The sequence below is a fragment of the Aptenodytes patagonicus genome, chromosome 3, assembly GCF_965638725.1.
Source record: "Aptenodytes patagonicus chromosome 3, bAptPat1.pri.cur, whole genome shotgun sequence".
In the NCBI taxonomy this organism is placed as follows: domain Eukaryota; kingdom Metazoa; phylum Chordata; class Aves; order Sphenisciformes; family Spheniscidae; genus Aptenodytes; species Aptenodytes patagonicus.
Window position 1 is genome coordinate 43,332,880 of NC_134951.1, and position 13,477 is coordinate 43,346,356.

General features: G+C 36.5%; 1 protein-coding gene across 3 annotated transcripts in view; it reads right to left on the reverse strand.

The window, feature by feature from the left end:
• RNGTT (RNA guanylyltransferase and 5'-phosphatase) overlaps positions 1-13,477 on the reverse strand; it is a 191,278-nt gene that overhangs the window by 158,463 nt on the left and 19,338 nt on the right. For all 3 annotated transcript variants that reach the window (XM_076333211.1, XM_076333210.1, XM_076333212.1), the window contains exons 6-8: positions 10,928-11,177; positions 4,133-4,242; positions 3,215-3,316 (exon numbers count right to left, since the gene is read on the reverse strand). In XM_076333211.1, coding sequence (XP_076189326.1) covers positions 3,215-3,316; positions 4,133-4,242; positions 10,928-11,177 — 462 coding nt within the window. The remainder of the gene's footprint in view (positions 1-3,214; positions 3,317-4,132; positions 4,243-10,927; positions 11,178-13,477) is intronic.

Genomic DNA, 13,477 nt, shown 5'->3' on the forward strand with positions numbered 1-13,477 from the left:
TTTTCTTCTCTGAATATACCTGTGTATCTCCATAATCAACTAGAAGTTATTATGTTTTGAGACAATTTAAAAGAACTATTTAGTTCTCTCAGTTTTATTCTTCATCCATTCTGTTTTCTCACCATTCTAGAACTCTAAAAACACAGGACAGAATGTCCAAAATACTGAAAATTCCTGCAAGAAATTACATGTGCACTTTAATTTCTTTCACAAAAGGCAGTCTTCCAGGTGCACTACTATTTTCTATATAACTATTCTAGTATTCAGAATGTATGCATCCTGTACATTTGAGTAAGAAAATAAGAATATTCCATAAGACTTCAATTTTCCAAACAAGTAACATAAGATATGGCAAAGAAAGACTCTTCATACTGAAAATACAAACAAAGAAAGAAATGTGGAAAAACAGCTCACAACCCTAAGGAATAGCACTAATTGTAATTTTACAGCATCCTAGTATTTGTTCTAAGACATACCAATCTGTATTAGCTAATGACCCACGGTTTTGAACAGATTATTCTTCAGTGGCAATGCACACTGCAGATGAAGCATTTTTTTCCTTTAATATCAAATGGCCTTCTGTAAAGAAAGTATTTTAAAACCAGAATTATTTTCTGCTATTACTATTTCTTGAAGCAATAGGCTTAAATTATAAGAAAACATTTCCATAAACTGTCTTTAATACATACTAAAATATTAGTGTAAACCAATCCCTAAAACAAAGGCTTCCTGAAGGACTAAGCTGTGAAAAAAGGCAAAGATTACGAATATCTGAGCTGCACAGGACATTAATACTTTGTAAACATATTTTCATAGTTATACAAGTCAAGTCCATGGGCGGTATATCTGGAATGTGGATTAAAAGCAGAGTAAATGCAAAGACTCCCATCTGGCTCTTTGCACGGTCAGTTTAAGTTGGCTGAGCTCAGCAGCTTTTGAACGCGCTGTACTGCTCTGAGAATAAGCCTGTATCTCCCAAGACCATGTTTTGTAACCTCGCACCCTGAGAACGCCTGCATCGCATTACACAAGTGCTTGTGCATACAGCCAGCCAATGTTAGTAAGCCAAATGCTCCCACCCATTTCTTAATGCTTGGATGCCATGCTGAGTGCAAGCTTACTTTGTATTTTCACACCATGCTCTGCCCAAGCTAATAAACCCTTGAAGTACAAACTCCACAGGTGAGAGACACCTGAAGGTTTGGTTTTGGTTTTGGTTTGGTTTTTTATAGGAAGCAGCTTAGTTCTGGCTGAATTGTGTTGAATCCTGACTGACTCCACGTGGAGCCACTTGGTAATTCTCATAAGACACCCAGTTTCCCGTATTTTCCAGGCTTTTCATTATCTAGGATACTCCATTCTATTACTAAAGATAACAAACCTAACAAAATAAAGAACACAAGAAAAACTTTAGAAGACAGCCTACACTGCTTGTTTATTTAGTATCAAAACTTTACTTTGTCGTCTCAGCACATGGAAGGGAGAATGCTTTCCATTGCACTGCTAAAACAAAACTTCTTTTGCCCGTAACTATACACAAACCCAGTATTTTAACTTCACCAGTCTGAAACCAAAAATTCTTACCTCCTGTTTTTGAAAGCATGCATTTCACCCACAGAACTGATGCCTTCTAACTTATACGCGTGTGAACACTGAACTCTTTTGCTAGTCTAAAGCACCATGCACAAATGACTGTAACAGTCCTCCTCTTACCGTGTGTACATACATTGTAACTGCACTTTTTCTGATCGAGTCAAAGCAGGTTAAAAAATCTATTCATTTGCTCTAAGTGAATAAAAACTAAAGTCACTCCACTTAGCACAGGTTACAATTGCTTAAATACAACTCTATGTAAAGAACATATTTTAGAAATAAAAATCAAGCTATTGAAATGAATGAGATATGTCACACAATATAGATTCTTCCTGTTACTGAGACACTATTGACTATGATGTAAGAAGTTACATTATTAATTACCTCAAGATAGTGCCCACAACAAAAAGGAAGATTGTGATCTGAATGCTATGAGTAGCATAGGTTAAAACCACTTCCATTAATATCTGGGATTCTTGATTTTAGTTTTGAAACCAGAAATACTGATGAAAAAACAGAAGGTTAGAATATCAATCCCCACTGATGATGATTTCAAAACCTCAAGAAAATGGTTGTAATTTCACAAATGTTCCAACCTATTAAAAATATTCAGTCCTATGAAAATAAGTATGATTTTGGAGGTTTGGAATTTTACTCAAGAAAGATTTGTTTGTATGAAGGGCCACAGTACCTCTTTGCAAGAGTACAAGAAAGCGGGGCACCTAACATTTGGGGGTTTATTTCAATGTGAATAGCAAACACTTTCTATACCTCATCCAGGCTGCTGGGTGTAGAGGCAAGAGACCCTGTGTGACATGGCTTTTTCATACAGGACAAAGCAATGAAAGGATACCTGATGACACCAGATGCACATGTTTAGACAACCGAGTTTCATGCAGTTGAGACCGATCTATAACCAGTTACAATCAGAGAAAAAAGTGTTTTGCCATTCTGTATTTGATGATGTATGGCGTTTCGCCTACTTTGAAATGCTAACATGAAAATACTGGAGAAATTAAATACAAGGATGCATTTCAAACCAGAAATAACAACACTGAAGAGGGTCAACACATCAATCCAATCAGGTTGCAGTCTGTTATAAAAAAAAGTCACCCCTACAATGAATGTAAGAGAACTGGTGAGGGAAGATGAAACTATTGACTCTTTGGCTGACCAGAACTACAAGTTTGAACAAAGGATCACAGTACGAATAAAAAAACCTTATGAAATTTCTAATACTAGCCAGCTTCTGAAGGATCAACTAGAAGTTTTAATTTAGCTTTTATAAACAAATTCCTTAGCTTAACAAACTCTCACGGTTATCTAAGATTATTCTAAGACCTTGGTGGCAAGTCTTCGCTGACAGACAGGCAAGGGTTATGGAGAAGAATAAAAGTACATACATTTAACAGTCAGTCTGCAGAACAGCTGCTAAAAAGAAACTTGGCCATGAACTTCAGCAAATGTTGGGTACCAAGACAGCAAAAAAATTAATCTCTGGAGCCAGTTTTGTTGTTAGAATATGCTTTGTCCTTTGTACAAGCGAATTCACTTTCCTGAGAAAATACAAACTGTCTACCCAATTTATTGGGTGTTTCTTTTTCATTTAAAATTAACTTACCGAGTGCCGTCTGCTTTCCAGCTAACTTTGTATGGCTTCTGCTCCAAAAATTTAATATTTTGCTTGTCCATGGAAACAGGCTGTGCTCCAGGGAATCCAGACCTGAAAAGAAAGAAAAGAACCATGTTTCTGCAATAAATAGTCACACAAGGCAATGCATTTTTTACATTAGACTGAAGTCACACTTTGTACCAGACTTGCTGCAAGGTTAACTTTGAGTTAGAACATCTTCTCCAATAAGGTATTTTGCAAGAGGAATCAAACACCTATCTGATAAGAACAAGGGTATTTGTTTATGACAAAACACTAAATTATGTGGAACTTCAAAGTTTTAACTTTGGAGGAAGAGATATCTGAATTTAAAATTGCAAGTACTAGAAGAACTATAAGCATCAGCAAGTTAGGAAGCACTGTGAGCAACTCCCTGGATCATCAGCTTTGGAAAGGAGGAGTTCAGAATCTGAGTCATTAAAATCAACGTTCTCATTATCACTGGACACAAATCCAAGCTGGCTATAAAAATGAGTATTATACCTCAATACTGAAGTGTAATAGCAGTTGTATAAGTAGTCTACTGCTTGAGCAAGCACTAAATTTTACACAAATATATGGACTAGACTACGTCTGGAATTTGAACAGCAACAATTCATCTGAAAACATTGTTATCTCAGTGGAAAAGCAGCTCTAGAATCTTGTTTCTTAATATCAACAGTTCACCATTCTGTTTCATAGCACAATGCAAGATCCTCATCTGTTTCACTGTTGAGTGTTTTTGAGGCTTGCTTTTTTTTTTTTTAAACAATCCATCCAAAAATAGCCACCTTTTTTCATTTTTACAATGAGCTGTTTCCTTCTGCAAAACTAGAAACATAACATTTCTAGACAGTATAAGTAAACAAGCTCTAAACGTTCTCATACCCTTCCCATCCACAGAACTGCTGACATTTTTGCTGTATTCCTCCTAACTTTGGTTGTGTTGTCACCTGGGTCACACATTTAACTGTTATTCCTTCCAAGAAAATTGCACCCTAAATTAAAAAAAAAAAAAAACAACTTAGTATTTAAGCCTTCATAAAAGCAGATCAGAACATGTCAATACAAGATTAAATCCGGTTTTACGACATGACCCTCATAAGCAATACTAGCTTAAATATTCCTTAAAGATTTACCCCCAAATACCAAGATACATCAGCTGAGCTTTGCCAGCAAACTCACTGGTGAGCCATGTTACGAACCCAGGAAATGAGTTATTTATGCAGGAAAAAATAAAATAATAATTAAAAAAAAAATTTAAAAGGAAGTAAATGGTAAGGGATAGGCACTGTTTAGCTAGTACTCTCAAGAAAGTTCCCACATCAAGCTATAGCATCAGTCTGACTCAGTGTTTTTCATTTGTAACTAAAATGTTTTTATTTAAAAAGAAAGTACACTAGTATCAAGCATTTAATAGTAAATTGGTCACATATGGAATTTGCAGGGATCAAGTTAATCATCACAGTACACAAAATATTATATAATAATAAGGTAGTGTAAGACATCTATTTGTGGATGAGAATCTGAACCTAAGCAGTATTGTAAGCCTGGAGCAAATCACTGTACATTAAAGGTCACAACACTCTTTCTGGCAGAAGCCTTTGTGACACCCTTTTAAGTGTGTCAAAAAGTATGGCCTCAAAATAAGTAAACTGGAAACTAAAGACAAAATTGACCCATGAAATATTAAATAAAATTTTTTTAATACATAAACAGTATTTCTAGACTGACAATTCCATGCTTTCCTTGATTCATGGAAAGTAAGAGCTGCTCACTAACAGTAGATTTCTAATGTGAGATAAACATAAGTAGCTTGGTAATTAGTGAACTAAAGTCACTGGGAAACATCTTTAGACACAAGGTTTTTGGTGTTTTGTTTTGGTTTTTTTAAACAAAAATCTCAGCAGATGAAGACATTAAGTCCTACTTTTCTCCCTCCAAATCTTTGAGATGCATGTTTTCAATTAAATACATTAATTTTATCAGACCTAGATGGTAATTCCAGTACAAGAAGTTCAACTGCGTGGATTTCATCTCCACCTGGGTGATCTACCACATTATATGTCTCAAAACTTAAACTTACATGGTAGGGAAAACAACTGAAAGAATGAATGTACCTATGCAGCAGCAAACTTAGAGTTCTCAGTTGATCTAGGACAAACTTCTTAACAAAAGAGAAAACATAAACAGCTGGTTTGTAATAAAATATTTGCATAAAAATATACTTGCATAATTTTATTCTCAATCTAAACCAGGTTACTAAAGTGGAGGTGCTATCCTGAATGCCACAGAAAAGCCTAAATAGAGATCAACAAAATAATACTGAAAATAAAACTGTAAAATAACTTGTATATTCCAGAAAAAGTGTGATGCCAAGTGAAATAAAAACAAATTCTGCACAACAGAACACATTAAAGCCATCAGGTCTACAAAGCTACATAATTAGAGATACCAAATCAACCAGACTGATTTCAACAGCATCTCAAATAAATTCTCAATGCAGACTAACAAGATCAAAGCATTAAGTTTCACCTGTTGAGCTATGAATCCTGCAAATGAAGATACAAGTATCCTGTGTCTGTTGTTTAAAATGCTTGAAACTTGCCTTAACAAATCTAGCTGCATACTACTGATGAAAGGAGCCTTTTTGCTCCCTTCCCTTTCCACACACCGTGGCACTCATCTGTTCTACTCTTGAGCAAGTCTAGGAACTAAGTTGGCAAAAATAACATCATAAATTAGTAATTTTCTGCCAAATTAGTATCCTAAACTAGCTCACCATAGGATGAGTCAGCACTAGTGCCAGCACAAGGGAAGCAGAAGGAACACAAGGAGTGCAGGGAAAGCAGGACCACGGTTTTCAGTACAGCCTGAATTTAGTTAAGATTGGCTCAGTTGCATCACCAAATCATATTCTGAGAACAGTACATCATAAAGAAATACGCTAGTTCATAACCTTAATTACCTTAAGCTCCACATACTTTCGGCACGTCACTTATCCCATATTATTTAAGTGGGCACCAGCAGGTGCAACAGAACACAGCTGACTGGGCAAGGGAGGCAGACAGCTACACATGCCTAGCCAGCATGTCATCTGAATTCTGAGTAAGTGGTTAAGAGCACCACAAAATAAAGGAAGATGATTGTGCCTTGCTTCTCAGAATAATGGCAAGTGCAACGGCAGTACGACTGCTAAGATTAAAGCAAAAGGCAGGCAACAGGAAAGATCTTCTGGAAAAGAAAAAGCCATAAACGTGAAATTGGTGCCTGCCATTTGGAAGTGTCTCTTGCAGATTATCTGCCTCAAGTATACTCACTACTTAAGGCACAGCACTACGAAAACAAGGTAAGTCACTTGGGCATCCGTGCTCGGCTAACTCAGTGCTCCAGGTTTCATGAGGACATTTCCTTGGATAAGGTGCCAAAACTGAGCCAGATCCATGCACTTTCTGCACCGCTGTTGAGCTAACAATCCCCTGTAGAAACAGGACGCTGGAGAACACGGTGCAGAAATGCCAGAGCACTCAGCTCAGCAGCACCTCAGGTCCTCAGCGCTGCTACTAAGCCAAGAGTTATAAGCCCTAATGGATCCAAGGTAACTACATGCACTTAGTATCTACACTCTGCACAACCTTCACACCATCTGTACTAAACAAGCTCTCCCCACTTGCCACCGTATCCCTCCACCCTATCACTTCAGCTGAAGGAGAAGTGGCAATGTGTATCATCTTGTGTTGGTTCAGATCCCAAACACCATCTGGAGGAGTGGGTGAGTGGGAACAGCCCCAAACACACACCTCCCTGACCCTAGTGGCTATCACCAGGCCTGGGTGATAGCCATCTTCAGCTACTCAGACTTGACCAAGTGCCAATATGCTCAGAGACTGCCTTCCAGAGGACAAGAAACATTCCAAAACATGTCAGGAAGAGAGTGAGTCCGCATCTTCGAAAAGGGAGGAAGGGAGAGCCAGGGAGTTACACTGATCAGCTTAGATTTAATACCTAGAAATACAGGACCGAATCACAAGAACTGCCTCTAGGCACATACAAGCAAAAAAGATAGAACAAAATCATACTGACTGTCACTCAGTAACAACAGTGTTCAACTAATCAGAATCAGGAGAAGCAGGAAATATCACATCTTTTGATGCTGGCTTTTGTCTTGGCTTGTTTTTTGTTTGCTTGTCATGTTCTCATAGAGGAACTCAGAAAACATGGGGTAGATGTAACTTCTATAAAACAGAAGAGCAACCTGTTTCAAAACCAGGTTCAGAGGAGTTAGAGTTTCACTAACAAAATGGAAGAATATATTGAGGAGGATCTGCGGGGTCTGGTTTAGGTATAAGAGAATTAATTTATTTTCCCTAAATTTCCTATTAGTATATTCTTATTTTTGTGACATCTGTGAATTTAGTAACAGGGATACAGACTGTGATGGTAGCTTAAAAATTCAGTGTTATCCTTAATTTTAAGAATGGGCTGGAAAAAACACTGTGCAATTCAGTATAAACAAAGTTCTACACTTAATAAGGAATAAGCAATTATACAAACACACACTGGTAGATAATTAGAGAAAAAGATACAGAGGCAGCAAGAGACCAAAAGCTGAATTAGTATTATTCTGTCTTGTAAAAGGCAATTATATTGAGATATATAAACAGAAGTATTAGCCTTAAGACATGCGAAATTAATTCCTCCATATTAAGCACTAGGATGGCCTGAATGAGAGGCTTGTGTTCAATTATAGGCACCACAGTCTCAGAAAAACGTGAGTCAACATGACACAATACAAAGAATGACAAGTATGGTCAGAAGTATTAAAAAAAAAAAAATATATAGACTATAGGGAAAAAGTGAACAAATTGGCATTTAATGTGGAGAAAGAGAAGGCTAAAAGGATATGACACCCGTATCATAAAATGTATCATAAAGTACATAAAATGCTGCTGCAAAATCAGAAAATAATCTTTCTCCCATATCCATCAAGACACCCATGGGGAAAAAAATAAGTACAGGGATTAAACTTTGGCAAAAAAAAAGTAGGTTAGGCAGAAAAAAACCAAAGTCGCTAATATTTAGTATCAACGTACTTTGATAGTTAAATAATAAATATGATCCTCGCTGACTATGTCAACCATGAAGTTTAATGGTTTCCCTCTGTCTGGCAGATGACCACAAGACACCCACACTCAACATCATGAACAAAGTCATTAACAGCTACCACCTCTTCCAGACTGTTTGAGATGTAACCATCCATTTTAGAAGCACTACGTATTATACCCTGTAATGCCTGTGAAATACGCAGCTTACATGGGACTAGAACAGATGGCATTCTTTAATAAACAGCAAAATATCAGGTTGACCCATGAAAAGTTTGAAGGTTCTGGCTCTGAAGTATAACTTTTTGTCCTATTTGCAAAATCAAGTATTTTTTTCCTGAAGATTTTTTTTTTCCTGAAGTGAGATTCTAAGTGTCAGTTAATAATGTTTGCTTCGATGCTACAATCATTATGGCATGCACTGACAAAGTCAAAACATGTTTGGATTTCCTGTGTAGCATCTGAGACTACAGCAAACAGATTTGCTGTTACCTGTCAACACATTTGGGTGATGACAAAGGAAACTGTAATGGCTTTACGTTCTAACGGTTCTCACGTTTCTGTAGTATAGAAAAGAAAGGCTGTCAAGACTTTTTGACATCAAAATATGGACGTTTTAGTGAAAGTTGTTGCAGTAAAGTTTCTCACATCCAAGATGGAATTTCTGAAATGGACAGCAGGCTAACTTCACTTTGCAGGCTAGCTGGGCAGTTGCTTCTGACTATTCATTAGCCTAGCGAGATGCCTGGGAGGTGTTTCCTCCTCTACCCCTGAACTTTTCTTCTGTCCCCTCAAAGATTTGGGTCAAAATGGAAACATTTCAGACCACCACTATCACCACAGCCACCTCTAGTTTGACACTGTTTACCCCTAGGTGTTTAGAGAAAGAGTCAAATTAGAAGGCTGAAAACATCTGCTGCAGGAAATAAACATAATGCTGAAAATTTAGCCCTTCAGACAGTAAAATAAGAAAATCTGAGCAAGAGGTATTTACCTGATAATCATTCCCCCTGTAGATCGCATATTTACAAGGAATCACAAATAGATTGTATCCATCTCTACTGAGTTAAGAAGCAGTCCAATCTGCCAGCCAAGAACCATGGTAAAGAATTCTCCCCGTTCCTCCTCTTCATGTCAAAGAATGTTCCTCCAGAGCTGCAAAACTGAATTATACGAATATGCATATTAACTAGATGATTCTTTCTTTCATAAATTCTCTAACTCATAATTAACTTTTAGTTATTAATATGCTTATTCGTATAATTTAGCTTCCAGCTTTCAAAAAAACTACGGTGGCAGATAAGAAAAATTCTGGGAAGCCAGTATCATGATTCCTGTTAAACAGACCAGTTTAGTTTTATACTTGCTAAAAAGAGGCTGTCACTGGACCTCACCATCACACCTCACTTGCTAATGCATCAAAAGGCAAGTCAAAAAAACAGTTTTGAGGTTCCAGCCCAAATAAACTCTTTTAGATATCAGTGTTTTACTGCAAGGCTAATGGAGGTAGTCGCCATACCCCTGAATATATTTTTACTATGGATTTTTACAGTGTGGGCAACTTTTTATTCCAGCTGATGGACTATTTGAAAGTTTTCAGAGTTCATCCTGCTTCTTTGGACTATATTTTGTATTCCTTTCAGGCTAATTTCTTCCATACTCCATCTGTAAACCATGTTGAGCAGCTGCAGTAACAACAAATACATTTTTGCAGCATATTTCATATGAGGATTCCCAAGTGTTTGCAAACACACACACCTCAGCACACAAGTAAAATAATTCAGTATTATGCAAAAAGAACTGAATCTATTTTTGCACTCAGCAACATTCTCCCCTACTTTATCTGCAAATAAAAAAAGAGAGTCAGGAATTTGAAGAGAACTAAGCCATTAGTCTTCAGATGATACAAGTATATTCCTTGAACTTGAGTATTAGTTCCGTACTATGGTAACTAGAGTAACTTATTTCAGAATTATGCAGGTGTATGTCAAAATAATCACAATAAGTGATCAACCATGTTTCTTATCATTATACAGTTAAAACAGCTTTGAACAAAATATAATTTCAAAGCTGCCTTGGGGTTTTTAAGCTATATTGCTGTTTGCTAATCCAATTATCAATCCTCCCAAATTTCCAGAAGTAAGAATATTTACCAAAATGAGCACTGAATTTAAAAAATTCTGAATTTCATCCACATGGCTATAAAAAAAAAAAAGTAAAAATTGTTTACACACACCCCCCATAACATTTCACCTCTAAAGATAAAGTGAGTAATTAAGAAGTGCTTTACTATCTCAATTCAAACTTAAAAAAAAATAAATTGTTATATTAGAAAAATTTTAAGTCTTTTTTACAACTGGAATAGTTGAGGCATTGAATGTTAAAGTTCAAGGTTCATATAGGAAACATAAGAAAGCTTGCAATGAATCTACCAGTTTTTCCTGGTTAGAGAGCAGGAATACTACCAGTCCTCATTTGCAAGAGCACCAACACTTGTACAGCATGTATTATGTAACTGATGACTATGAGTTTATGAAATTAAGTTTAGCAATTAGAATACTAAGTTCTTAATCAAAAATACCAGTTTTAGGCGTTCTTTTCTCCTCTTGCCAAAGGAAGAGCTTGATGATCCAGGTTCTGATTCTTGGCCTCCTGTTTTACCATTATCATCATCCTCCTCTTCATCTTCATCAAAGCACCATTCTGGTAGCTCAGGTGGTGACGGTGCATCATCTTCATCTCCATAACGACGAAATAATTCCTTCAAATAGTCACCTTTATAAATACCTGGTGGTCTAGCCTGAGCAAAAGTAGCCACAGCAGCCTCAATACTGTCAAATAAAAATTGAAAATTACTCTGGATGCTTAATTTACATGTTTTAGTCATGTTATGCCTTATTAAATGTAAGATTTATTGGGACTGAGAATTAAAACAAATTCCAAACTTGTAATTGCAAAAACATTCATTATATTTGAAACAACATGCTTAGATCAGCCTGGCAACTGTTGGTCTCGCACAAGATTCTGCATAATTATGTAGGCACTGCGTATGTTCCCAGAAGTAACTGCAGCTTGCACTGCTTCGTCTCCTTATTGTAGCTAGTAGTGGTCTGCTGGTCACCTAGGTAAAACTTCTATTATTGCTACAGAAAAGGAATGGGTGACACGTAGGTAAGTACCTAAGGACTGAACGAAGACAAAAAAGGCCAAAGAAAGATGAACAAACTTAATGAAGAAAAATGCAAGTGTTGAAATTCAAATATGGCTACATTTTTCCCCCTAAGAATTCTCTTTCCTTTCGGTAGAGGTTTTGCCATCACACTGGGAAAAAGCATCCTATCTTTTGAAATTACTTCTCTTTCCAGGAGTTTCTCATAAAAAAACCTGTAATTCAGAAGCCTTTTACTATGCAGCTAACACTTAATCTTAAGTGCTTTAATAAACTGGAGACTGGATCACAAAAAAATTAGAAACCAAAACTAAGTCATGCACCTTTACTAGCCAGCTGGAAAGCGCTCCAAAATATACAACAGCAAGCACAGCACAAGGTTTTTATTGTTGCTATTTTCATAGCTCCTATGAAAATGTTTAACAGCAAACACTGGACATAATTGTGCCTTCAATTTATCATGGCTGCATGGAAGAGTAATGCTCCATGGATCAACATTTAGAAATCTTGCTAAATAAAAGAGAGGAGAAATCACAAACAGTGCATGCCCCTGTTAGGCTTCTTGACAGGCACATATCTTAAAGCTGGAACAAAAGCACATATTACATCCTGTGAAAAGCATTTTTTTCAGATAAGAAAATAGCCTGCCACTGGAACAAGGAAAACATATAGCTAAAATGGAAAAAAGAATTTAAATACACAAGGCATTTTTTTTTTGTCTGATCTGTACAGTATGGGAAGGAGCCTGAGAACTTTGAGGCGAATTTCCCAGAACAGACAGAAACACTTCCTAAGAACCAGTAAGTTTGGTTCTCTCTTCTGATCTTTGGTAAGAGTAGAAAACAAAACATTTTCCAGAGTGAGACTATCAGATGGTCAGTCATCAGATCTCAGAAATGACAGTAAAAGAATGTGAGTTATTTAGAAGGAGCTTTCTTCCCCATTCTGTTTTCTAAGACTCCTAATTTCTTCCTCGCAAGACTTTGTTTTATTTTGGTATCTTTCTTAAATTGTTTCACATCTTCTGTAATTAATGCCATTGAAAGGACAAAACAAACCAAAAGGGATGGGGCCTAAAAGATGTTCAAATTTGTCTCTGATGATATTGGAAGAACTCTATACTATTCTGGAATAGATGGTAATGAAAGCCAAAAGAGGCAGCACAGATTTCAAGCACAGAAACCTAGCTGAAAGAAAACATGTTTTGCAAGTTCTAGAAACATAGCAGTCTTTTGGAAAAATGAGTTGTGAAAAAGAGAATCAAGTAAGGTTTCTGATCACTAGCTGGAGAGCTTTCAGTCTGGATGACCTTTCTTTAAACTAACTGTAAAATACATCTCAGTATTCAGAATACATCAGCAGCACTCCTATATCATATGCTTAAGGAATGAATACGGATGGATTTTTCCATCAGCAAAATCTTATTTCCTCATCAGCAAATAACAGTGCCTTATTTTAAAGAATGATAGAGCAGATTGGATTTATCTTGATACAATGCTTAGCATTAACTACCACCTTGCCGAAATGCATTCTTTTGCTGTGAACATTTTTCCCTACCAGGTGATACCTGGGTGTTCTTTTAAAAAAAATCTGACCGAGATAAACAAACTTGATACAATTAACTACCTGAATGAAGCAAAAAAAATAAGACATGGCTGTTAAGTTTTAAGGCTTTTCCCACAGAGGTTTGAAAATAAAGAGAAGCTGCATAAAAGCAGGAGATTCAAATAGATTCAAGTGCATTTCCTCTTCAGAACAATTAACCAATTCTGAGTCTAACCACTGCATGCTGCTTTTAAATTTAGATTAAAAGCATACAAATTTGTTAGTTCATAGGAACAACTAGAATCATATTATAAAGATATTTGTATCCGTGTCTACTTCCTCTACTCAGCTAAGATTCTGCCAAGATTCAGCCACCCACTGCTAATGGTGTTCTGTCTCCATTACTCCAATGTCTTT